General features: G+C 45.3%; 9 protein-coding genes across 9 annotated transcripts; 5 read left to right on the top strand and 4 right to left on the bottom strand.

Annotated features, from left to right (window-relative positions):
- Positions 1–766: 766 nt before the first annotated feature.
- VTP21DRAFT_3266 (uncharacterized protein) lies at positions 767–2092 on the top strand (the record flags this gene model as incomplete). The annotated part of the gene is made up of 4 exons (XM_069393550.1): positions 767–1122; positions 1198–1544; positions 1774–1970; positions 2039–2092. The coding sequence occupies 4 exons, from the start codon at positions 767–769 to the stop codon at positions 2090–2092; spliced, it is 954 nt and encodes a 317-aa protein (XP_069249270.1).
- Positions 2093–2227: 135 nt separating this feature from the next.
- VTP21DRAFT_3265 (uncharacterized protein) lies at positions 2228–3426 on the bottom strand (the record flags this gene model as incomplete). The annotated part of the gene is made up of 3 exons (XM_069393549.1): positions 2228–2585; positions 2660–2957; positions 3048–3426. 3 exons carry the CDS (start codon positions 3424–3426, stop codon positions 2228–2230), a joined length of 1035 nt encoding a protein of 344 aa, XP_069249269.1.
- Positions 3427–3620: 194 nt separating this feature from the next.
- Positions 3621–4574, top strand: VTP21DRAFT_3264 (uncharacterized protein; the record flags this gene model as incomplete). The annotated part of the gene is made up of 3 exons (XM_069393548.1): positions 3621–3755; positions 3821–4432; positions 4503–4574. 3 exons carry the CDS (start codon positions 3621–3623, stop codon positions 4572–4574), a joined length of 819 nt encoding a protein of 272 aa, XP_069249268.1.
- Positions 4575–5706: 1132 nt separating this feature from the next.
- On the top strand, positions 5707–7548 carry VTP21DRAFT_3263 (uncharacterized protein; the record flags this gene model as incomplete). Its single annotated transcript, XM_069393547.1, has 4 exons — positions 5707–6123; positions 6197–6328; positions 6395–7309; positions 7381–7548. 4 exons carry the CDS (start codon positions 5707–5709, stop codon positions 7546–7548), a joined length of 1632 nt encoding a protein of 543 aa, XP_069249267.1.
- A 676-nt stretch (positions 7549–8224) lies between these two features.
- On the bottom strand, positions 8225–10968 carry VTP21DRAFT_3262 (uncharacterized protein; the record flags this gene model as incomplete). The annotated part of the gene is made up of 5 exons (XM_069393546.1): positions 8225–9668; positions 9743–10583; positions 10661–10680; positions 10744–10825; positions 10878–10968. 5 exons carry the CDS (start codon positions 10966–10968, stop codon positions 8225–8227), a joined length of 2478 nt encoding a protein of 825 aa, XP_069249266.1.
- Positions 10969–11103: 135 nt separating this feature from the next.
- VTP21DRAFT_3261 (uncharacterized protein) lies at positions 11104–13737 on the top strand (the record flags this gene model as incomplete). The annotated part of the gene is made up of 1 exon (XM_069393545.1): positions 11104–13737. The coding sequence occupies one exon, from the start codon at positions 11104–11106 to the stop codon at positions 13735–13737; it is 2634 nt and encodes an 877-aa protein (XP_069249265.1).
- Positions 13738–13951: 214 nt separating this feature from the next.
- VTP21DRAFT_3260 (uncharacterized protein) lies at positions 13952–15065 on the bottom strand (the record flags this gene model as incomplete). Its single annotated transcript, XM_069393544.1, has 4 exons — positions 13952–14254; positions 14325–14622; positions 14686–14897; positions 14955–15065. 4 exons carry the CDS (start codon positions 15063–15065, stop codon positions 13952–13954), a joined length of 924 nt encoding a protein of 307 aa, XP_069249264.1.
- Positions 15066–15382: 317 nt separating this feature from the next.
- VTP21DRAFT_3259 (uncharacterized protein) lies at positions 15383–17353 on the top strand (the record flags this gene model as incomplete). The annotated part of the gene is made up of 4 exons (XM_069393542.1): positions 15383–15459; positions 15550–16391; positions 16456–17006; positions 17078–17353. 4 exons carry the CDS (start codon positions 15383–15385, stop codon positions 17351–17353), a joined length of 1746 nt encoding a protein of 581 aa, XP_069249263.1.
- Positions 17354–17645: 292 nt separating this feature from the next.
- Positions 17646–22003, bottom strand: VTP21DRAFT_3258 (uncharacterized protein; the record flags this gene model as incomplete). Its single annotated transcript, XM_069393541.1, has 9 exons — positions 17646–20095; positions 20153–20314; positions 20377–20525; positions 20593–20656; positions 20717–21223; positions 21292–21480; positions 21547–21670; positions 21738–21883; positions 21946–22003. The coding sequence occupies 9 exons, from the start codon at positions 22001–22003 to the stop codon at positions 17646–17648; spliced, it is 3849 nt and encodes a 1282-aa protein (XP_069249262.1).
- Between the last annotated feature and the right edge of the window lie 17 nt (positions 22004–22020).

Here is a 22020-nt window from a genome sequence, read left to right as displayed (position 1 = left end):
GAAATACTTATTCGTGGTCGTAGTCCTGATCTACGCCTTCACAGGCGTACAGGACGCGCTATTTAGCACGTTCCACCGCATATGGAGTCAATCCTTAAATTCATATAAGCACAGTGACATACATCGCAATCATCGATTTCCATCATTCCAAGTGCATAAAGAACTAGATGGCACTCCGCCCGCCCACCCGCCAAATCCAGCTCTTCACACAAGTCGCCTTGTCTATCCATCGCCTAATGGCACACTCATCTATGAGCCTTACACCAGGCAAGGAGATCGTATCCCCGATTTTTCTTACGTCGGCTACGAGTATGGTGAGCAGAGCATACCCACGAATCTACCTGTTGTGAAACGCCTTTATCCGGCTCATAATGGCGATGACACTCGCCGTATACAGGACGCAATCGATTCTATCTCACGGCTTCCCCTTGGTGAGAATGGATACCGCGGAGCAATAATGCTTATGGGTGGGAGATACCGTGTGTCGGATAGTCTTTATATCAGAACAAGTGGCATTGTCTTGCGGGGCGATCCCGAAGCAAGAACGCAAGTGATCGCCAATGTCGATCCGGCAAAAAATCATTTTCTATTCGAGATTTCGGGCCAGTCGCAACGTCCTCTCCGCCGCACACGGACCCGTGTCGCCAAAAACTATGTCCCCGTTGGAAGTCAATCCATCCCGGTAGAACACCCTAAGAATTTCAAAGAGGGCGACGACATTCTCGTTGTAACGACGGGCAATCATGAGTGGATAAGGGCGATTGGAATGGACAGGCTACCGACAAAGAAGCCGCATGTTCAGCAGTGGAAACCAATGGACTTTGTTGCGTATCGAGTGGTGCGGCGTATTGAGGGCAAGTATTTGCACCTGGACGCTCCTCTAACCATGGCCATCTCCAAAGAATATGGCGGTGGGTTTGTTGTGAAGTATGAGAACCGGCGCTTAAGGCATATCGGACTCCAAGATCTCGTTTTTGAGTGTCCAGCAAATAAGGGGAAGACCAGGGCGGATTACAAAGATATCCCCCGGGGCCGGGATTATAAGTTCTCGCCCGAGATGTTTTTTAATTATGTAGCTCGGTTTAAGCATGTAGAGCATTCATGGATGCACAACGTCAATAGGTAGGCTGGCTTTATATAGGGTTCCGTTCATGGTTGTGTCATTTATTTTTTCTGCTTTCATTTTCTCTACACCAGCACCTATTTCCACAACTTCCTCAGCCTCAACGCCGGTACAAAGCACAACACGATATCCAAATGCCACCACTTTTACCCCTCCTTCTCAAACCCTCCCCTTTTTTCGGGGCAATCGGCATTCCATTTTGATGGGCAGCTTAATCTTCTTGATCGGTGCCATGCAGATTACTCCTTCCATAGCTATGCCTTCATGGGCCGAGTGCAAGGCCCCAACGTTCTACTGAAGTGCACAGCAACCGGAAGTGGTGACGTCGGTCCACACATGCGATGGTCCACGGGACAACTCTATGATGGAATTAATATAGAGGGAAAGCTTGTGATTCAAGACAGAAAGGACAGCGGAACCGGTAATTTTTTTTCTCTGTGATATGGGTGCTCTCTCGAGTCTATCCTCCCTCTTATTTCCTCTCATTTCCTCTCATTTCCACCCTCTCGTGTCCAAACTCTCAGCTTTTGATTCGCTACTCAGGAGAGAGATAAATGAGTCAAAAGCTGAAGCATATTTCTATCTCCAAAATGTTTTTCCTCTCCGCCCTCCTTCTTCAGCCTTTAACCATCTTCAAATCAATATTATAGGGCATGGTTGGGCCGGCGCAAACTCTCTCGTTTGGAACTCTCGCTGTCAGGGCGGAATTGTTGTTCAGCAGCCCCCTACTGCACAGAACTTCGCTATTGGCAGCACGGACAAGCTCGCAAAACAGATTGTCTCCTGGCACAGAAGAGGATGGTGGGAAAGTGCGGGCTCTCCCGTGGGCCCTAGTAGCCTGTACGAGGTAAAAGAGTACCCACAAAGAATACTGATTGAGACCAAATGGATTGAATCTTTGTGCTGTTTCGATAGGCTCAACTTGAGGAACGGCTGAGGAGAAAACCTAGCGCTTGGAGGGAGCAATAGGGGCTCTTTTGTTTATTTATCCTTAATACTTGAGCGAATTTCCACTTTGAAAACCCATCATTAACTAAATGCAATACACTAGACTGATTTAGAATCATCTACTACTCCATATAAAATAGCCCATTCATCCAACATCTAGATATCCCCTTTTAGCACCAAAATAATGGGAATGTGATCACTGGCTCCATAACAGTCGTGCCGAATCTCACTGGCAACTACCCTATCAAGGATGGATTTGCTCACCACAAAATAATCAAGCCTCCAGCCGACCCCCTTTTCGCGACAGCGGAAGCGGTAGGAGAAATAGGTGTAATGGCCTGAAGCTTGTGGGTGGAGGTGACGATATGTGTCGACCATGAGTTGAGACTCGGGTATTGGGGGACTCGCATCCTTTTCTGGTAGCGTTTTGGAGGGCATTGGACCGGCAGGATCAAATGGCACGCTAAGGAAGCGGCAAAACCCCTCGCGCTCCTCGTCGGAGAATCCCGCCGATCTATTCGATCACGAGAGATCAAATGGTCATGGATGAGCATTTCTCTCTACACTTCACTATTTCATTCTATTTACTTGTTTCTATTCTGCTGCGGCCTTGCAATGTCTAAGGGAGAATGGGCAACATTGAGATCTCCACACCATACCACGGGCTTTTTCTCTTCGAGTTCCCTCACATAAGCAAGCAGCTGGTTATCCCATTTCTTTCTTGCCTCCAAATTCTTAAGCCCCTCCCCGGCATTGGGGACATAGCATGCGACGAGATAGAGTGTGTTGAACTCGAGTGTGATGACGCGTCCTCTACTTGATTCAATATTGGGAATACCAATGGTGGAGGAGAGCGGCTTATGTTTGGAGAACACGGCTGTTCCAGCTAAATCCCAAGTTGATTTTCGAGTGGGAGGGAGGGAAAAAAAGGTTAAACTTACACCTGAATCGTTAAAAAAATTGTAGAAATACGTACAATATCCTTTCTTTTGTTCTATCGCCCACCATTGGTGTCGGTAGCGCTCGTAGAAAGCTTGTCTCATTGGCATATTCACCTTCGTTTCTTGCAAGCACAAGATATCGGGATCTTCCGCATCCACATACTTCCAAAAGCCTTTCTTAAGCGCAGCATTGAGGCTTGCCACGTTCCATGATGCGATTTTAATAGTTTCCGGTGTTGGTGGTGGAAAATTGAGCGAGTCGGGGAGAGATTTATTGTTGGGAAGTGAGGGGTCGCGAATAGTCTCTTTTGGAAGTATGCTTCCATTAGAGGTTGCATTTTTGGAGCGTTTCTTTGCAGTGGTATCTGGTGATTCAGCAGCCCGTTTTTTGTTCGAAGATTCGCTTTGGGACATTATGTTAATCTATATACTCGTGACAAATAATCTGTAGGAAGACAATGCAATGGAATGGAGAACAAAAAAATTATATTATAATCATATATACGCGTTTTGAACGTAAGAAAACGTCACACCTTTTTCCTTTTAACTGCAAATTAAGATTGTTTTCCCTCCTTTTTACCTTTTTCTTTCTTGCATAAAACAGAATCATGGAACCTCTGAGCCAAATTCTGTATCGCTTACTCCACCCGCATTACATTCTCAATCTACTCTTGAGCTCAGCATGGTTTTTATTACGGCATACGCCTCTTTCACAGCATTATCTCCCAGAGGCCGAAGGCTTTGTAAGTGGTTTCTATTAATTCCTTCATGTTTCGTTGAATGCTTGCCCTAATGCCCTTCAATGTAGGAGAGAGAATACAAAATCTATATCCCCATTACCTTGATGCTTCTTCTCAAACTCCGAAGTGTCGTTAGTGCTGAGGAGGCCGTCAGTGTCGTTTTCCTATATGCTAAGGTCATTAATCTTGCACTCTTTTATTGGTACGGCCGATGGTGGATCCTGCTTTCTCTCGCCCTAGCATACATCCTTGTCTTTGCCATTATCCCACAGCCACCTTATAGAGGCCCAACCAACGTGGTTGAATTGACAGGAGAAGATTTTGCGGGCATTTCTACCCCCAAAAAACTCGAAACTGTAGAGGAGGAGAATGTAAAATGGATCGTGCTAATGTATGCAACATGGAATGCGGCATGCCGAAATTTTGAGCCCGTAGTTGCACGTACTTCCCTGAAATACACAAAGAGTGTGAAGTTTGGAAAGATAGACGTGGAAAAGTATCCAGGCGTTGCCGAGAGTGTGCAAATCAATACAGACCCCACTTCATTCGACCTCCCCACTCTTGTGATGTTCCAGTCGGGGAAAGAAATCAAGAGACTACCCGAGCGGGTGGTGGACGATGAAGGACGAAGGAAGTTGGGACGGGACACGCTGCAGCGGCTTGGATGGGATCGAACAATGGTAAGTGTATGCGGCATTTTCTTTTTTGGGCAGCCCCATTTATATAACGACTATGCTCTCAATCTCACAGAAATCAATTGTGAGTGCGTTTAAACTGGAGGAAAGAATTGATAACAAGGAGAAGGATGAGAAATTGGACTGATCGTTCCAATACGCCTCCAACCCAATCCTCATGCTATACTCTATCTCACACTTTTTCTGATTCTCTTTTATGCCGACGAAAGATTCTTCACACCTGTGGGAGCGCTACGTACGTAGCCAGCGAATATTAAAAGCTCGTATTGTAATTTGCTATAGCATGCTTAAAATACAACATTATCCCAAGCTATGTTAGATGCCATTTGCCTCTTTCCCTCTTCCAAAACGTTTCATCAAACTTAACCCTTATGCATGCTACTGCATCTCCAATTTTTTCTACTGAGATACGTGCAATCTCTATTCCCATCGTACTCTGTATTTTCCTATATTCTGTTTTTTCCTTTTTTTTTCTTCCATACAGCCAACGCGGCTAAATGCTTAAGATCAAAGCTATCCCAGATGCTTTAGACTACATCGCAAGGGTTTCTTCGTTTTATTTTTCACCCTCCAAACTTTCTTTTTACGGTATTCACTATCTTGAGTTGGTATTCTCTCTTTAACTCAACAGCTTGGGCGAAGTGATGGATATGTGAGAGGGCACTGTGTAAGGAGATGAGATGTTTTGTGCGAGGGGGAGGAGGCTCAGAGATTAATATGATAAATAAAATGGCTTTCTGTCCTCTTATAACAGTAGGTTTTAGAGAGAGGATGGCTGATAAGCTCGAGGGATGTGTATATGGGCGTGAGCACCAAACTTATTAAAGAGAATCCGGTTTTCCTCCACCGAGAGATTCATATTCACTTTCTTCGTTGAGGCAAAATGCCGGGGGTAAGAAGTCTGGGCAGCAGAACTTGTCGTGCGTCGAAAAGCGTATTTTAATGAAATCTATTTTACAAAAGAGCCTAGGTACGCATTTCACCCTCTCATTTCAAATATTGTTACCGTGTCCAATCAATCTCACTAAGTGTGGGGGGTGGAGAGGCCTAGTTCTTTATAACTGTTCCCTTTTCGGGCAGGATACCCTTCAGGTATCAGTTAATAGCCTATAACCTAATATAACCTAGGGCTGACGTGTAAATTGTATTCCCACTTTTTTTTTCCACTCTAGCGATTCACATAGAAACCACCCTGATAATCCAACCATTGTGTCCACCATTTTCACACCTCACCGCTTTTAGATTATTCGCTCTATCTCATGGATAACACACAGGCTTCCGAGCCAAGGCGCGCTCGCGATTACAAGACCCGAGGCCTCTTCGCCCCTGACGAGATACGCCGCCGCCGGGAGCAGGCTTCGGTTGAGATACGGAAGCAAAAGCGTGAGGAGTCGCTTGCAAAACGTCGAAATCTTCTTGTTGCGACTACCGAATCTACCGGCGATAGCGATGATGACTTGATGGGCGGCGGTGGCATGATGCAGCAGTTGGTAGAGCAGTTGCCAGAAATGGTCACTGGCGTCACGAGTGATTCTGTGGAGAAGCAGCTGGAGGCAACAACACGCTTTAGAAAACTATTGTCAAAGGAGAAAAATCCGCCTATTGAAGAGGTGATCGAGTGCGGGGTTGTGCCAAGATTTGTCGAGTTTTTGAAGAGCTCTCATCCCATGCTTCAGGTAATTCAGCGACCTTGCATTATGGCATAGTTTTTTTACCCTCTAATGCCTGCAAATTATTATTAAAATTTAGTTTGAAGCAGCGTGGGCTTTGACTAACATCGCTTCCGGCTCGTCCCAGCAGACCCACTACGTAATTGAAGCGGGAGCTGTCCCCATTTTTGTTGAGCTGCTTTCTAGTCCAATTGCCGATGTTCGCGAACAGGTAAATATTTTAATAGCATCCTTAGCTTTAATGTTACTCTTTGATTGACTATATGCCTCCTCAAAGGCTGTATGGGCCCTCGGAAATATAGCTGGTGATAGTGCGCAGTACCGTGATTTTGTTCTCTCCCAGAAAGCTCTGCCTTCGCTTTTACAGATTCTGAGTGAGCCTGCCAAGGTTTCCATGCTTCGAAATGCTACATGGACCTTGTCAAACTTTTGCCGCGGCAAGAGTCCTCAGCCGGAATGGGCTATCATATCGCCCGCCCTACCGGTGCTGGCTAAACTCTTGTACTCTAATGATGACGAGGTGCTCATTGATGCTTGTTGGGCAATCTCGTATTTGAGCGACGGCCCCAACGAGAAGATACAGGCGGTGATCGAGAGTGGAGTAACGCGTCGATTGGTGGAGCTTCTGATGCATCCGTCAACCGCAGTTCAGACTCCCGCATTGCGTTCGGTCGGAAATATTGTGACGGGCGATGACAGCCAGACCCAAGTGGTAATCAACTGCGGGGCCTTGCCTGCATTGCTGCATTTGCTGATGAGTCCAAAGGATGGAATCCGCAAAGAGGCTTGCTGGACGATCTCGAACATCACTGCGGGCAACACATTGCAGATTCAAGCGGTCATCGAATCCGGAATCTTTCCTCCGCTCATTGGGCTTTTGCAGCATGCAGACTTCAAAACGAAGAAGGAGGCATGCTGGGCCGTATCCAATGCTACTTCAGGGGGACTCAACAAGCCCGATCAAATCCGCTACCTTGTTTCCCAGGGCACAATAAAACCACTCTGCGATATTTTGACGAGCATGGATAATAGGATTATACAGGTGGCTCTGGATGGGCTTGAGAATATTCTAAAAGTGGGGGAGTCCGATAGATCGACTGATCCCGATGGGATCAACCGCTATGCTTTATTTGTGGAAGAGTGTGGAGGAATGGAGAAAATCCACAATTTGCAGATACATGATAACGTCGAGGTAAGTCTCCTTTAAACGTCACTCAAAGATGCATCGGATTAAACTCTGCCCACCGCCTTTCCTCTCCGTAGATCTACAAGAAAGCATACCATATCATTGACAAGTATTTCGGAGAAGACGACGAAGAAGAAACGGGAATAGCTCCCCAAGTGAATGCTACAACTGGCGCGTTTGCGTTCGAACGGGACGTCGCTGTACCGCAGGGAGGATTCCAGTTTGGAGACTCGATGCAGGATTGATGAATATATATGCTCGATGATTTCTAGTACGTAGTGTAGTTACATGTTCATATAACGATTTGTGTAAATTGGTGCTCTTTGAAGCTTTGAATTCAACCATTTTCTATATTTTCTATTTTTTGAATTGATTTCACTTTATCTCCCCCTATTCACTCCACTCTCCCCTCCCCATCCCCATCCCCACCCCCCCTCCCCCCCTTTTTTTTTACTCTCTTAACATCCAAGACATACAATTTGGCTTTTATTTTCCCTATTTCATTTATTTTATCCAGTATTGCCTTTATTTGTTTCTCCTTGTCACTTTTTTATTTTTCTTCACTTGATAACATTTTTTGTTTCTAATGCTTTTGCTTTCCCCTTTCCTCTCTCCCCTCTCCTCCCCCTCCCCACCCACTGTTGTTTATTATATTTTCATTAAAATTCTCTTTCCCATTCCCTTTTTTTTTAATTTATCCTTTTCTAATGGCTTTATCGCTCGTCATCCACAATGACTGCACCCTCCCACCTTTGAACAATATTGCTGAACTCAACCCACTCACAAACTCATCATTTCTTTCTAGACTTTGCACATGTTTGTAATAATAGTATTAAAATCCAAAATGGTCAATAGCGCTCGAGAATTATTTATTTGAAAGTAATATTAGTTACATGAATGCATAGCCACAGGCAGTGCTTCTCACTTTCTCTTCCTCTTCGACACCGCCTCCACTTCTTTCCGCCGGCTCAAAGCGCGCTGCCTTGCTGCCTCAATGGCCTTTTCTCGCTTTTGACGCTGTTCATCTTCCACGGCCGCCGTTTGCATTCGTCTCTCCTCCTCAACTTTCGCTTTCACTCGCTGGTCCCTCCTCTCCTCCTCTTCTATCTTCCTCCGCTCCTTCTCAGCCTGCATCACTCTTGCAATCCTCTCTCTATCTTCCCTGTCTTTCTGCTCGACTCCGGAGAGGGCTGCGTTCTTGAGTCCTTTCCATCGCTCCAAACCCCCGACCTCTTCAACCCATTCAAACTGCACCCGGCTCACGAATTTCATTATCGCGCGCGTGGTGTACATTACCTGATGGTACACAACCCACTCGATATCGCTCAGTCGCCCCTTCTCCAGATCCAAGGACAGCGCCGATTGAGGGTGAATATTTAATGCTAGGAGAGCAGATGAGGAGTCGGTCGTGGATGTGGAAAGGTTGGAGGAGAGTGCATAATTATAGAAAATGGGAAGATTGGGATGCCGTTTTGAAAGATGCGGGAAAAAGGCGGAGAGAAGCGATTTTATAATAGCTACAGCATCGACCTTATCCGATCCCCGCTCTCGTTCATAGCTTTTTTCACTTTTTCGCCCTCGATCATAAGATCGCTCATGCCTCCTTAGGTCGCTCTCTCGAGTATTAGCGTCTTGCCTTTCGTGCTTGGCTCGCTTACGACTTTGATCCTCATCGCTCTCCTTACCTACTTCGGAATATTCCATCCCCTCACTGCGTCTTGTTTCTTTCTCTCCCACTGCTGGTTCCTTTTTCTCCTTCTCTTCCTCAATCGGATACCGATCCAGAAGTGCTTCCAATTGACTACGCACATTTCTTGCCGCATTTAATGCACGCCCACTCATAAAATTCTCTCGACACCATCGTTGATCATAGTCAACTTTTTTCCATGCACGGTATACTCGGAGTAGAGTTATGTGATCGCCGCTCGCGTCCCAGAAGCGACGGTGCCGAGCAGCAGCCTGTGCTTGTTTTTCCTCATTGCTAGGCGTGATAAGAACATCTTCGGAAGATAGCATCGCGACTATGATGAGCATTTCCCGCAGGCAACCATATTTCTTACTCTCCCATAAGCATCTTGAGAGATAGGGGGAGAGGGGGAAATTACTCATCCACCTGCCCAGGTGGGTCAGTTCTCCCAACTCGTCGATTGCCCCCAATAGGTACAATTGCCGGAGAGCATTGCGAACCATGTTGGGGTCAGGTGGATCGATGAATTCAAAATTCAGTATGTCTATGATGCCGATACGTTTGAGCGCAAGGGTGGTGGAGAGAAGAGAGCTGCGCTGGATTTCGGGTATTGTTTCAGGCTCAAGTTGTGTGAATGCATCGTGCGAATACAGGCGGTATGCTTTGCCTTCCTGAGTTCTTTCGAAGCAAAAAGTAAACATAAACATCGTACTCATATGCAAGAGGATGCCTTAAAGATCAAGGGAAATTACCTTCCAGCACGACCAGCTCGTTGGGTGGCCGCCGCTTGACTGATTTCCGTTACCAACAACGCGTCCATTCCCGTGTTTGGATCATATGTCTTTTGTTTTACAAAACCTGAATCAACTACATATCGGATTCCAGGAATAGTGACCGAGGTCTGCGCAATGTTGGTGGCGAACACAATTTTTCTCAGACCGCGTGGCGAGTCCTGGAATATTGCTTTTTGCTCAAAGGTTTCGAGACTCGAGTGGATTGGGTATATCGTCACGCCTTGAACCTCCGGATAATAGCGCACGTCGCGTTTGTAGTCCATGCGACGCTCTAATTCACGCATTTCTTTACATGCTTGATCGATTTCGCGTTGCCCAGTGAGAAAAACTAGCACGTCTCCGGGAGGTTCGTTCTTGTGGATGAATGCCGCAATTTCTACGCATTTTTCGGTATAGTTAGAGCGCAGGGTCGAGAGCTTTGCGTCTCGGTGGTGCCGGACCGTAACGTCGTATGTTCGCCCGGGGATACTAAACACCGGACAGGTTTCAAAGAAATCCGAGAATTTGTCGACATTTAGAGTCGCGGACATGATCAATATCTTGACCTCCGGCCGGAGGCGATGGGTTTGTTTGAGCAATCCGAATAAAACATCTGTTTCGACGGTGCGCTCATGTGCCTCATCGACAATGATTACGTCATAAGCGCGAAGATATGGGTCGAGAGTAGCCTCGCGAAGCAAAAGACCATCGGTGAGATACTTGAGTTTGGTGGCAGATGAGGTGCAATCGTCAAATCGAATAGCGTAGCCAACCTCATCACCCAGACGACAGTGTCTCTCTTCGCTCACGCGGCGCGCAACTAAATAGAGAGCAGATTTCGTCGTAATTATATATAGTACACCAGACCCCTCCATCGTTTTCACAAAGGGTACGCACCTGTAATAGCTGCAATCCGCCTATAGTCGAAATATGTAAGATGACTCAAATTAGCGTTTATTTCCTCAATAGAAGCCAACTACCTTGGTTGTGTGACTGCAATGCTCTTCACATTTGGGATGGAGTCAAGTATATACTGTGGAATTTGAGTCGTCTTCCCCGATCCTAACATATAATTAGCATCGCCGCAATCCGATCTAATGGATTTGAATTTTACCTGTTTCTCCGATTATCACTAGGAGATTGTACTCTTTAATGGCTTCAATAAGGTCCTCTTTGTATTCATGGATGGGGAGACTTTCAGACATGATTTCAAATCATTGATTTCTAATGAAAAGAATAGCAGAGAAGACGAAGGGCAGTCACAGGTAAATATAAGAAAATCAAACCCCGCCCTGTTTTTTACTTTTCTCCCTTGCGAACAATCAAGAGAAGCGGCGAGAATGTCGAAGACTCCTATCGAGGAAATTCTCGCTCAGTTTGAGCACCTTGAACATCGCCTGATACTTGGCACATTACGGCCCGAAAAAGACGACTTATTGCACGATATTCTCTCTCCTCTCGTCTCTGGTGATTTCAAACAAGTGCTATTATCTGGCGATGCTCGCAGCTTGTTCGGTACTGACGAAAATGCCGAAGGTCTTGGAATTGCTGAGTTGGAGAAAACGTTGGATGTGGGCAAATATGTCGCTACTCGGTTAGCTCACTATTTGGAGCCAATGTTAGAAAAGGATTCAGAATCCTCCTCGAAACTACAAAACGTAGTTGAGCGCGAGTACAAAGTGCTGGCGGTAGGATTGGCGTTGCTTTATAGTTTCATTCAGACTGGATGGACGGGCCCATTGCTTGATATTGACCCCATTGAACTCCTCCCAGCATGTGTGCGTTCTCGCAAGGATGAACTCAATAAACACGCGCTGAAGAGCATGAGCGCAGATGGAGAAGACGTGTACCACCTGACTCCGAAGCCGCTCTTTCTGCTGTTGGCTAAAGCCATATTGACGGAAGGCACGGAGAGACTAAAACACGTGCATACAGTGGCTTGGTGGAGATATCGTTGCATTTTCTTGCAACAACGGATTTTGGAGGAGCATGCTGCTTCGCTCCAGGCCGATATGTTACTACAATTGGATCATACACAAAAGTACATCGACTCGAAGGGATCATTTGAGAGCGAAGAGATAAAAACAGAGTTACTGGCCCGATTGGAGTTGGAGTATGGTCTCGTGCTGCAATGGTACACTCAAACTGAGCCATCGGTGGAGAGGTTCCGCCAAGCGCAAAAGCACAGCGGCCTGGAGTGGGAATTGTCTGGCGCTCTAGGTAAACGCACCAAATTCCAGGTCTTCGATGTATCTCAGCTGGTGCTCTTGGCAGAAAGTCGGTCCGATGGCCAAGGCGAGAGGAAGAATGATGGAAAAAGTGCTGCAGAGAAGCTACCCGATACGCTACCTCTCAATGATGACACTCTGCTTGAACGTATCGCCTTTACTAAGAGCAAGCCATCTCTTAACTCTGAGGATGAAAAGCAGGGAGATGAAAATTCGCTTTCCGACCGCATCGATCCCGGAAACCAGCCCAAGCTTGCGATATTCGACCAGTGCTTGCTTCTCGCTTACTGTCTTAACGTGAAAAACACCAATCCTCACCATGGACTTACTATGGAGCAAATGATACCCTTTGTGGTGCGTGTTCTTGAAAATCCTAACAACTGGATGGTGCACACCATGGCTCTACTTCTGCGTTCTCGGCTTGAGGCCAACAAAACACGTACAGTCGAGCGGAGTGCGCTGCAGCTACAAGCACTTGTGGACCAGATCCCCTTGGAGGAGTCTAAAGTTAAGGAGCGGGTGCAATTTTTCTTCCAGCTACTGTTGCCTGCCAAGTGGGAAATGGAGGGTGAACTTGCGCAACGATTTATGTCTTTGGGGGTTGTGAAATCTGCACTCGAGATATTCCAGCGGCTGGAGATGTGGGATGAGATTGTCGCTTGCCATGTGATGCTTGAAAAACCAGAAAAGGCCAAAGCAGTGGTAGAAGAGCGTATGCGCGTGGAGCCCGATTCTCCTAAACTGTACTGTTTGCTTGGCGACCTTGAAAAGAATCCAGAGCATTATGAGAAAGCTTGGGAGATATCTGGAAAGCGGTATGCGAGGGCAATGCGATCTCTTGGCGGGCACTATTTTAAGCAACAGGAGTTTAAGCGGTCGGTTGAATGCTATCGGCTAGCACTGGCAATCAACCCTCTCATTGAATCTTCATGGTTCGTAATGGGTTGTGCAGCGATGCAGATTCCAACTCCTGACTGGGAGACTGCCATCGAGTCGTTTACAAGATGCGTCTCGCTCGATCATACCAACGGAGAGGCTTGGAATAATTTGGCATCGATCTATCTAAAATCCGGTAGAAAGCAGGATGCAGTGCGCCCGTTGCAGCAGGCGCTGAGGCAATCTTATGACGACTGGAGAATCTGGCAAAACTATCTGTATACGTGTGTGGATGTAGGAGAGTTTGGCGAGGTTATAAGAGCCACGGAGAGACTTATGGAATTGAGATGGGAAAAAGATGGGTCCAAAGCGGTAGATGTTGAGGTGCTGGGGATTCTTGTAGATGCGGTTACGCGTGGAACATCTGATGCGTCAGGGAGAGAGGCATCCTATCTCTCGAACCGAGTTGACCGCCTCCTACGTGAGGTGATTACCCCCAAGATCACGTCCAGTGCGGCGATATGGCGAGTTTATGCTAAATTCTTTATGGGTCGTGGTGAATGGTCTCGCGCTCTGGATGGCCACTTAAAGGCATATCGATGTATTGCACATGACCCAAAACTTGAGACGGACGAGCAAGTGTTTAAAGATATTGCCCATGCCGCTCTAGAGCTGGTAGACGCGTATGAAAACTTGGGGCAGAGAACGGAGAAAAATGCGAATGGGGAGGAGCGAGTCGTGTGTGGAGAATGGAAACGGCAAGCACAAATGGCGCTGAAAACTCTCCTTGGCCGTAGCAAGACTTCTTGGGAGGACACGGATACATATGAAACGATTCAGGATAGATTGAAGGAATTGAAAACTCTCTAATTTTTTATTTTTGCATAGACCATTTTATATCTTTATGAATGTAAAAAGTGTCTTTTTTTCATCATAGAATAATTTGAGTCTTGTGACGACACGCTTAGCATTTTTCTATACAAAATATATCTTCTTTATTTAACCTGGATAAAGGAAGTGTTATATATTATTCGGAAACATACAAAAATTTCAAATTAAAAATATATCAGATATAATACAACGGTTAGCCTTGTAGCAACCTAGTTGTCTCATCAGGGACCTCAATATCTGCTACTCCCTCATCGTCTGCTCTGCTACCCTCGATTTCAATCACTTTTACGCCATAGATATCATCGATGCCAAGACGTTTGGCACGGATATGCCAGGTGATGCAGAGAACTAGCAGCACGCCTTGTAGGAGACCCGTGATTAGAAAAGTAATCCAAGTTGTCCAATTTGCGCCTGGTCGCAACGAAAGGGATATGACAAAGAGAAACGCCCCGGGTGTCTGGATGCACATCATGGGAATGCTGAGAGCTCCTACAGCCTGAAATTAGGGAAGGGGGGAGGATGTCAAGTTTTTGAGTACATTGAATTTCAAGTGTCAACTACTGCACCTTTCTTCGCCAGGTTTTATAAATTTGGGGCAAATATTGAAGAGCGGCCAAAAACATGCTCGACACTCCAAGGAATCCAGCCCACATCTGAGTCGCGTTACTCTGGGGCCCATATACAAACACCAGCCACATGCTGATGACCACGGTAATTATGAAATGAATAGTACAAGCTGCCGCAACCCCCAATGCTATTCGCCATTCAAGTGAGCGTGTTGTTGGGGGAATAGTGAAATGAAGTTGAGGGACATAAGGTGTGAGCTTTAGATTTTCAGGGAAATAGATCATGAAGAGGATGAATCTATAAGAGCATATGTTTAGTAGTGAAAAAAAAAGATACTTCACTCTTATACATTGTGCTTACATTAATGTGAACATTGCCCACTGGATCATAAGTTGCAAGATACCAAGAATATTCTCAAAACACATCCCAAATGGCTGCTGACTACAACATCGGAGTACATTAAATTGCAATAGAATCATGTTGAACATACACGCGGTAGCTGACACGACTCCTAAAAGCAGATACCAGGCACTTATTCCCTCTGATGTTTTATTCTTGATGATCCGATAATGCTATGTATTCATGTGTATTAGTTTATGAAAAAAAGTCATGAAAAATTGCAATGTTACCTGAGGGAGATATGAAATCAGCAGACCAAATGCAATAATTATGCTGATAAACAGCTGATAGGGATTATGTTCTGACTGACATTGTATTGGATCCAATGGTGATAGCCCCATTTCTGTGATAAACTTCGTTGCAATCTAGAATTTCAAAGTGTGATATTGAAGGCTGAAGTTAGCAAACTGAGTTTGTATATAGTTGAGGGCATGTGTATGCAACTCATTAATTCTATTAATTTATTCCAAAAAGGCGTAGGCCCAGTCACAAATAGGTTTTTTGCAAAAAAAAAATCGAAATGTCTCCTTTTTTTCCCTCGGCAAAATACTCATAAACAAAAAAAGTACTATATATACCTCTTTTCTCCACACTTTTTCCCTTTTATCCCCAGAGTATTTGCATATAGGCATAGTTTTATTACCCGGTGTCTAATTCAATGGAGAATATTAGAACAAAAACCCTATTAGTTGCATGCTCATTGTATTGGCTCCTCGCTTATCTTTTTCTAAACTGGTATCTTATCTTCAAGGAGTCAAAGCATTGACAGGCTCTAAGGCCATTTAATGTTGGTTACTTACAAACATATTTATTATTATTATTCAGGCTCCCTGGTCGTCCAATTCTAAATGCTGCCCTCATTCTCCTCGCCTTCTATTATATCTCATGGTGGAGACTATTTGAGGTCCAGGAACGCATAAACTGCGTGAACCGCGTTTGGAAGACGACCAAACTGGATAGAATTGTATGCATGGCGCTTACAACCGCTACATCCCTCTCCACATCAGTGCAGCTTCGCCGCCGTACTGTCAAGCATGAATCGGCCAATATTCCAAATGGAGCAGCCACTACAAATGCCACTATGAATAACACAAAGCATTCAAAGCGGGGAATTTGGGAAATTTTATTCGGCACAATCTCAGCAGTCAATTTCATTATACTGCTTATGTTGCTAGACTTTACCTTTCGTGATCGATTTTTCTTTGCGGCGCGGGACCTAGCATTCACGCGTACGGGAGCGATTACAGCGCACTCGGCGCGTGTATTTGTCCGCATGCCTTCGGTAGAGCAGCTTCGTATCGAATATCGTGCCATAGATAGCGACCTCTTCTGGAAAAAGGGCCCAGAAATTCACCTTGAGCCTCAGCACGACTTTACTGCGACTGTATCTCTCGAGGGGCTTCAGCCCAATACTCGCTACGAGTGGAGATTTTTACGCGTCGGAGATTCCGCTCAGCCCCAATTAGAAAAGAAGTTGGCCCCCTTACAATTTGTGACGCCTCCCGCGGAGGGCACACCAACTAGGATGAGGTTCGGGAGTGGGTCGTGCATTAAGAGAAATTTCCCGTATCCAGGACTGTTGCGAGAGGACGGCATCCCAGGATTCCGATGGATGTCGAGGCACCAGATGGATTTGTTGGTATTCCTGGGAGATTTCATTTACGCTGGTAAAATGCAAATCCACTTATTTTAGGTGTGTTAAAAGCATTAATGTCTATTTATCCAATGTAGATGCTCCCTTCTATTTTGGCTCTGGGGTTGAAAACTACCGCATGCTCTATCGCCAAATATATGCCACACCTGACTACCAGAATATATTTAAACGAGTACCTTCGCTCCACGTTTATGACGACCATGAGATTCTTAACAACTGGAGCAGCCAGGACGACGACCCGATGCCTTCAGCGATGAAAGCATTCTGGGAATATCAAGGCGAAACAAACGCCAATCTTACGCGAAACGACGGGGTTGCGTATTTTGAATATTCCTATGGTGATATCGGCTTTTTTTTCCTTGATACCAGACGGTATCGTTCTCCCTCGAGGGATCCCGATGATGCGCAAAAGACAATGCTGGGGGCTGAGCAAAAACGCGTATTTAAGGAGTGGGTTGCGAGAGTCAATTCCACGCGGACTTTCAAGTTTGTAGTTAGCAGTGTCCCGCTGACGAGAAATTGGCGTGGGCCTGATGCGGATGCTGATACCTGGGGAGGATACTTGACCGAGAGGGCAGAGCTATTTGATATACTAAAGGATGTACCCAATGTATTTTTTATATCAGGGGTAAGTACGAGTGATTTTTCCTCCCCTTTAGCTATAGACTAAACGAACTCTGGGTGTTTTCCCGATTACAGGATAGACATGAGGTGGGTGTTACGCAACTTCCCCACGGCTTTATAGACTTCTCCACCTCCCCCATCAATCAGTTCTACTTCCCACTAGTTAATACCTACCATGAACGAGACGGTGAAAAGAAGCTCCTCTACCATAGAGTGGGCAATCAAAAATATGCCGTTTTCGACATAGATACAAAGATATCCCCCCCGAAATTTGTTTACCGGTTGTATGTAGGCGAGTCGATGGAGCCACTGTGGGAGTATGAGGTGGTGGGAAAGAAGGTGCTGAATTGATACAACATTTTGTTTTGTTTTTTTTTGTTTTATTTTTTTTCCTCTTGTTTTTTTTGGGACTGGTACATCATTACATAAACTCGATTTATATTTGTATGAATGTAATCGCTAGAGGAGCAGGGAAAAAAAAGGGATAAAGAAGGATAAATAGTACAGATAATATTTAAAAACAAAAAATATTTAGAAGCATTTCCATGCAAAGATCGGATTTGATTTGTGAAGAGGGGGAAGGGGCAACGAAATAAAGAGCGGTATTAAAAATAAAAGTAAATAGTATTTATAAAAAAGAACCTCAATTGCTTTTATCTAACAAAAAGTTGGTGGCTTTCACAGGGTCATAGTTGTTTTTCTCCAAGGCTTCGATAGCTTGGGCGCGAGAAAATCCCATTGCCACCAGCTCTTTCAAAATGTCCGCGTCCTCAGCGTTGTTATTGTTCTCTTGATTCTGCTCTTGCTGTAGCTCTTGTTGTTGCTCCTCCTGCGCTTGCGGATGCGGATGTGCAGGCTCTTCATGTTTGGGAGGCTGCGTAAAAGGGGTGCTGAAAGAATCATCAAATCCAAAATCAGCTTCAGGCCCAACGGAATTGCTATTGACAGTGTTTCCATTGGCTGCTCCAAACACAGTGTCCAGATCCTTAGTGGAGGTTTCAGTAAAGCCAGAAGCAGCAGGAAAAGCTACATCAAATGCTGTGTCAAATGTGGGGTTAAATTCCACATCGAAACCCGCATCGAAAGCGGCATCGAAGGCTTCTGTTTTAGCGGCCGGAAGATCTCTGAACATTGCATCAAATTCGTCGTCAAAGGCGGTGGTCACATTCCCGGCTGTTGATATTGTTTCAGCTTGTTTGTCGGAAGAAGAAGTAGGGTGCTGAGTATTGTTAGGCTCTGACCCATTAGATTGCTCAGCTGCACTTGTAACGACAGATTGTTCATCCGCCACTTCCTCAGACTTGGCTGTTTCTTCAATATTAGTAGTCGACTCAGTTGTGGGATGTAGATTTTCAAGCTTTGCAGACTCTTCAGTAGATGCAATTGGCTGAGTATCCTCGTTTCCACTAGAACTAGGACTAGGTTTGGAGTTTTCTGGTAGTGGAGGTGGTGGTTGTTCAGTCTCCTGTTCATCGGACTTGTCCTTCGAAGCACACGGGGCCTCATCTGCAGGGGGCGGCGTAGCTTCTGTGACTGCATGATTAACAGTATTCTCAGGGATGAGGGGCTCGATGGTGGCCGTAGTAGTATCTTCCATCGGAATTGTCTCGTTGGCGTTCTCTAGAGGCGCCGAGTCCTGCGCAATATCGGAGGGAATATCTTTATCTTCAATGCTAACGTACTCTTCATTTGAAGCCAAATTTTTATCCGCCTCCGTTGTCTCAGCAAGTGAAATATTCTTATCGTCTATGCTTTCCTCGGTTTGCGTTTCAAATTTCACGCCTCCGATGGGCTGAGCCTCAAAGAATGAATTCTCAAATTTTGCATTTCCCGTCTCTGGTGTGAAGCTATCCTCAAATCCAAATGCATCCCCATTCCCGCCATTAGCTGAAGGGAAGCCGACTTCTGGAAATTCCACAGCAAACTCCGATGGAGCGGGGAAAGTGTCAAAGGCATCATCAAAATCCTTAGAAGAGGTAGGCTGTTTTCCGAACTGGGAGAACGGATCGTCTACATCAAATTTCGCTTGCTCGTCTTTATCTTTTACTTGTTGCTTAGAGGTATTGAATTGGAATTCCTTTTCTTCAATGTGGTCTGGAGTATCCACCATGTCCATTTTTCCGAACGAAGTCAATAGTGAAGAGGAGACTTCCGGAGACTGTTGAACATCCTCCTTCTTTGTCTCGAATGGATCATTCTCAATGACTTCCGAGAATTGTGGAAGCTGGCTAGAGGTGGAGTGGAAGCTTCCTGTTGTCTGTGGGCTGATACGTCTTGAATGGGTATTTTCAGCCTTTTCGGTAACTGTATCTATATTCCCAGCAGAGCTATTGCCTGTATAGGTAGGGAAAGATGCAAATTGCGATTCTGCAGGCCCGCTTTCAAAAGGATTATTCCAAGCCCCGTTAGAGCTATGATTACTCTGGCTGGCAAATGGATTCTCTCTTAGTGTGTCTGAGGTATGTATTGGTGACCCGATCTCTGCCTCCCGCGCCCTCATCTGCTGTTCCCGAGCATCCTTTAACACGCCCTGGGCTTTCTCCAGTTGCTCTTCTGCGCTTGATAACTGTCCTCGCATTACGTTAACAAGTTTTTCTTGGCGACTTTCTTCTCGCCGCAATCGCTCCGTTTCCTCTCGTGTAATTATTGTATCTTCGTTTACGCGCTTAAGGCGTTGTTTCAACTGGTCGATTTCATTTCGTGCGTTCTGCAGATTAGTGAGCAAGGATTCTTTTTGCTCCATTGCCTCCGCATATGCTTGCTCTGACGTTGACACCTCTTGCATAAGCTGCTGGACAGATTGCTGTTCCCCATTTAAATTGGTCTCCAGTTCTTGGATCAGCTTGACTTCAGCATCGTAAAGGGCTCGTACTTGAGATAAGCGTAGAGAGAGGTCATTTCTCTGCGATGCAAGTAAGCTGAGATTTCTCTCGAGGTTCGCACGTTTGCCCTTAGCCTCGCTCGCAGCATTGCTGATGGAGTTAAGCTGATTCTGCATGTTGTGAATCTCCAAGTTGGCATTCGTGATCTTGGTGTTGATCTCAAAATCACCGAGGAGTGGTGGGTCGTCAAGTAGCGAGCCAGAGTTTTGCACTACAATAATAATAAGTTATTTGCATGCTTCTAATTTGCACTATACAAAGCAAAAACCTTGTGGTTGAGAGTTTGGAACCTCGTTTGACGATGAGAAGAAATCAGTCTGAGAACCTGAACTACTCGATACGCTGCGAGAAAGTCGCATTGAAGTTGATCGACCAAACATGGATGCCCGTGAACTGGGCACAGGCGGTAAACCAGGTATTTTTGGAATTTCTAAATTACCAGATAAGTTTCATTCTTTACTGCTGGGGCTCGAAATAGATAGATCAATGTACCTTTAGATGGACGCATGGATAGGGGAACAAGAGTAGGCGGTAAGCTCTCAGGTAGATCAACACCACTTAACTTTTTGTGTATTAAATGCATTGCAACAGCAAATTCCTCGCGACTCAGTCTTCCAGTCTTGTTAATATCGGACAAATCCCTGAAAAAATTTCAATTAACATGATTGTGAGTGTTTGCAGTGATGTGTATTCAAAAACCCGCTTTACCAGATTCGATAAAGAACGTGCTCAGGGAGTTTTGAACTAAGGAAAAACTTAACCGCATCGTTTCCTATTAAAATAAATTAATAAATCCATTCCAACCACCTGTCACCTATTCCACGACATTTACCGCTAATAAAGCCGCTTTTTGCTGTGTCAATATTATCAAAGAGTTTGTCATATTTCTGCTTTTCCTCCGATGTGACATCCCACTCTGGTTTATCGAAGTCGGTCAAATTAGCGTTAATTGAAGCAGAGGATGGGAATAGGCTCCCTGTCAACTGGCGCTGTAGTGGGCTGTAAGTGGAAAAGTGGCGCGTCGCACTGGGTGGAGTCCCTGTTGAGTGGCGGACAACTTGAGGGAGTGGCATCGTTGAATGACGGTTGATATTGGGAGGCGCAGGCGCAGTGGGAGAAGAAGGTGTAGAGCCTTGCGCTGAGGCCAAAATCGAGGGCGGGAGTTGACTGGGCAGTGTCTTGATAGTGCCATCAAGGATACGGTAAATGAAATACATTGCGATGATAAATTCGGTTTGGTTAAGGCTTCCGGATTTGCGCACATCCGCGAGATTCCAAATCTGAGCAAGCGTTTCAAGAGGTAGCTTGGATTTCATAAAAATCCCTTTAGCTTTTTCACCTATTTATAATACCGAGGATTATGGGGGTAAATGCGAAAGTAATATTACAGAGCATCACTTTAATTACCATCAAGCAGGCCATTGACCGGGTTAGTTTTCTCAAACATCTCCAAATACTTCGCACGATCCTTGGGTGAAATAGAGGACAACGGTTCTATCTGAACAATGGGTCGTGTTTTGGGACTTTCGATTCGAGTTTCTAAAGGAGTTGATAGTGGTGTAATTGCTACACCTTCAATTTTGGGCAATGGGCCATCTAATTGAAAAGATAAAGCATTTTACATATTTCCACTACATCACATTGCGAGCACTAAATACATACCTATATGTATAAGAGCAGCACTTGGTAACCGATTGTTCTGTGCGTGTCCAATCAGACGAAGCGCAATGCTGAACCCTTGTGGATCCAAACTGCCCTTACCATCTGCATCGGAGAGCTGCCAAATCTGTCATGGTAACCAATATAATCAGCATAAGAAAAAAGAGGTTCATATTTCGATAACACTATTTTACTTCTCCTAAAATATCTTGCGAAAGACCTGATTTAGAAAAGAAGGGAACAGCATCTTGCCCTGAGAGAAGATTGCGTCCTTCCTTAGCGGCATGTTTCCATAGCTGACCGTATACGTGTTTTTCCTCGGGGGTTAGCACGATTCTGTCTGTTATTTGGGAACTTGTCAGTTGATATTAAGTGTGAATAAAGTAAAAATATCGAAAATGCCTTTAGGAGATCCAGTATCTTGTCTGTTAATTGTAGCAGAATTAAGTGGAGATGACATGACTCAGTGCAGATTGC

The sequence above is a fragment of the Calcarisporiella thermophila genome (genome assembly GCF_041956535.1).
Source record: "Calcarisporiella thermophila strain CBS 279.70 unplaced genomic scaffold VTP21scaffold_17, whole genome shotgun sequence".
NCBI classification, from domain to species: Eukaryota; Fungi; Calcarisporiellomycota; class Calcarisporiellomycetes; order Calcarisporiellales; family Calcarisporiellaceae; genus Calcarisporiella; species Calcarisporiella thermophila.
The sequence above is the reverse complement of the archived record's forward strand: the minus strand, read 5'-3'. Positions and strand labels throughout refer to the sequence as shown.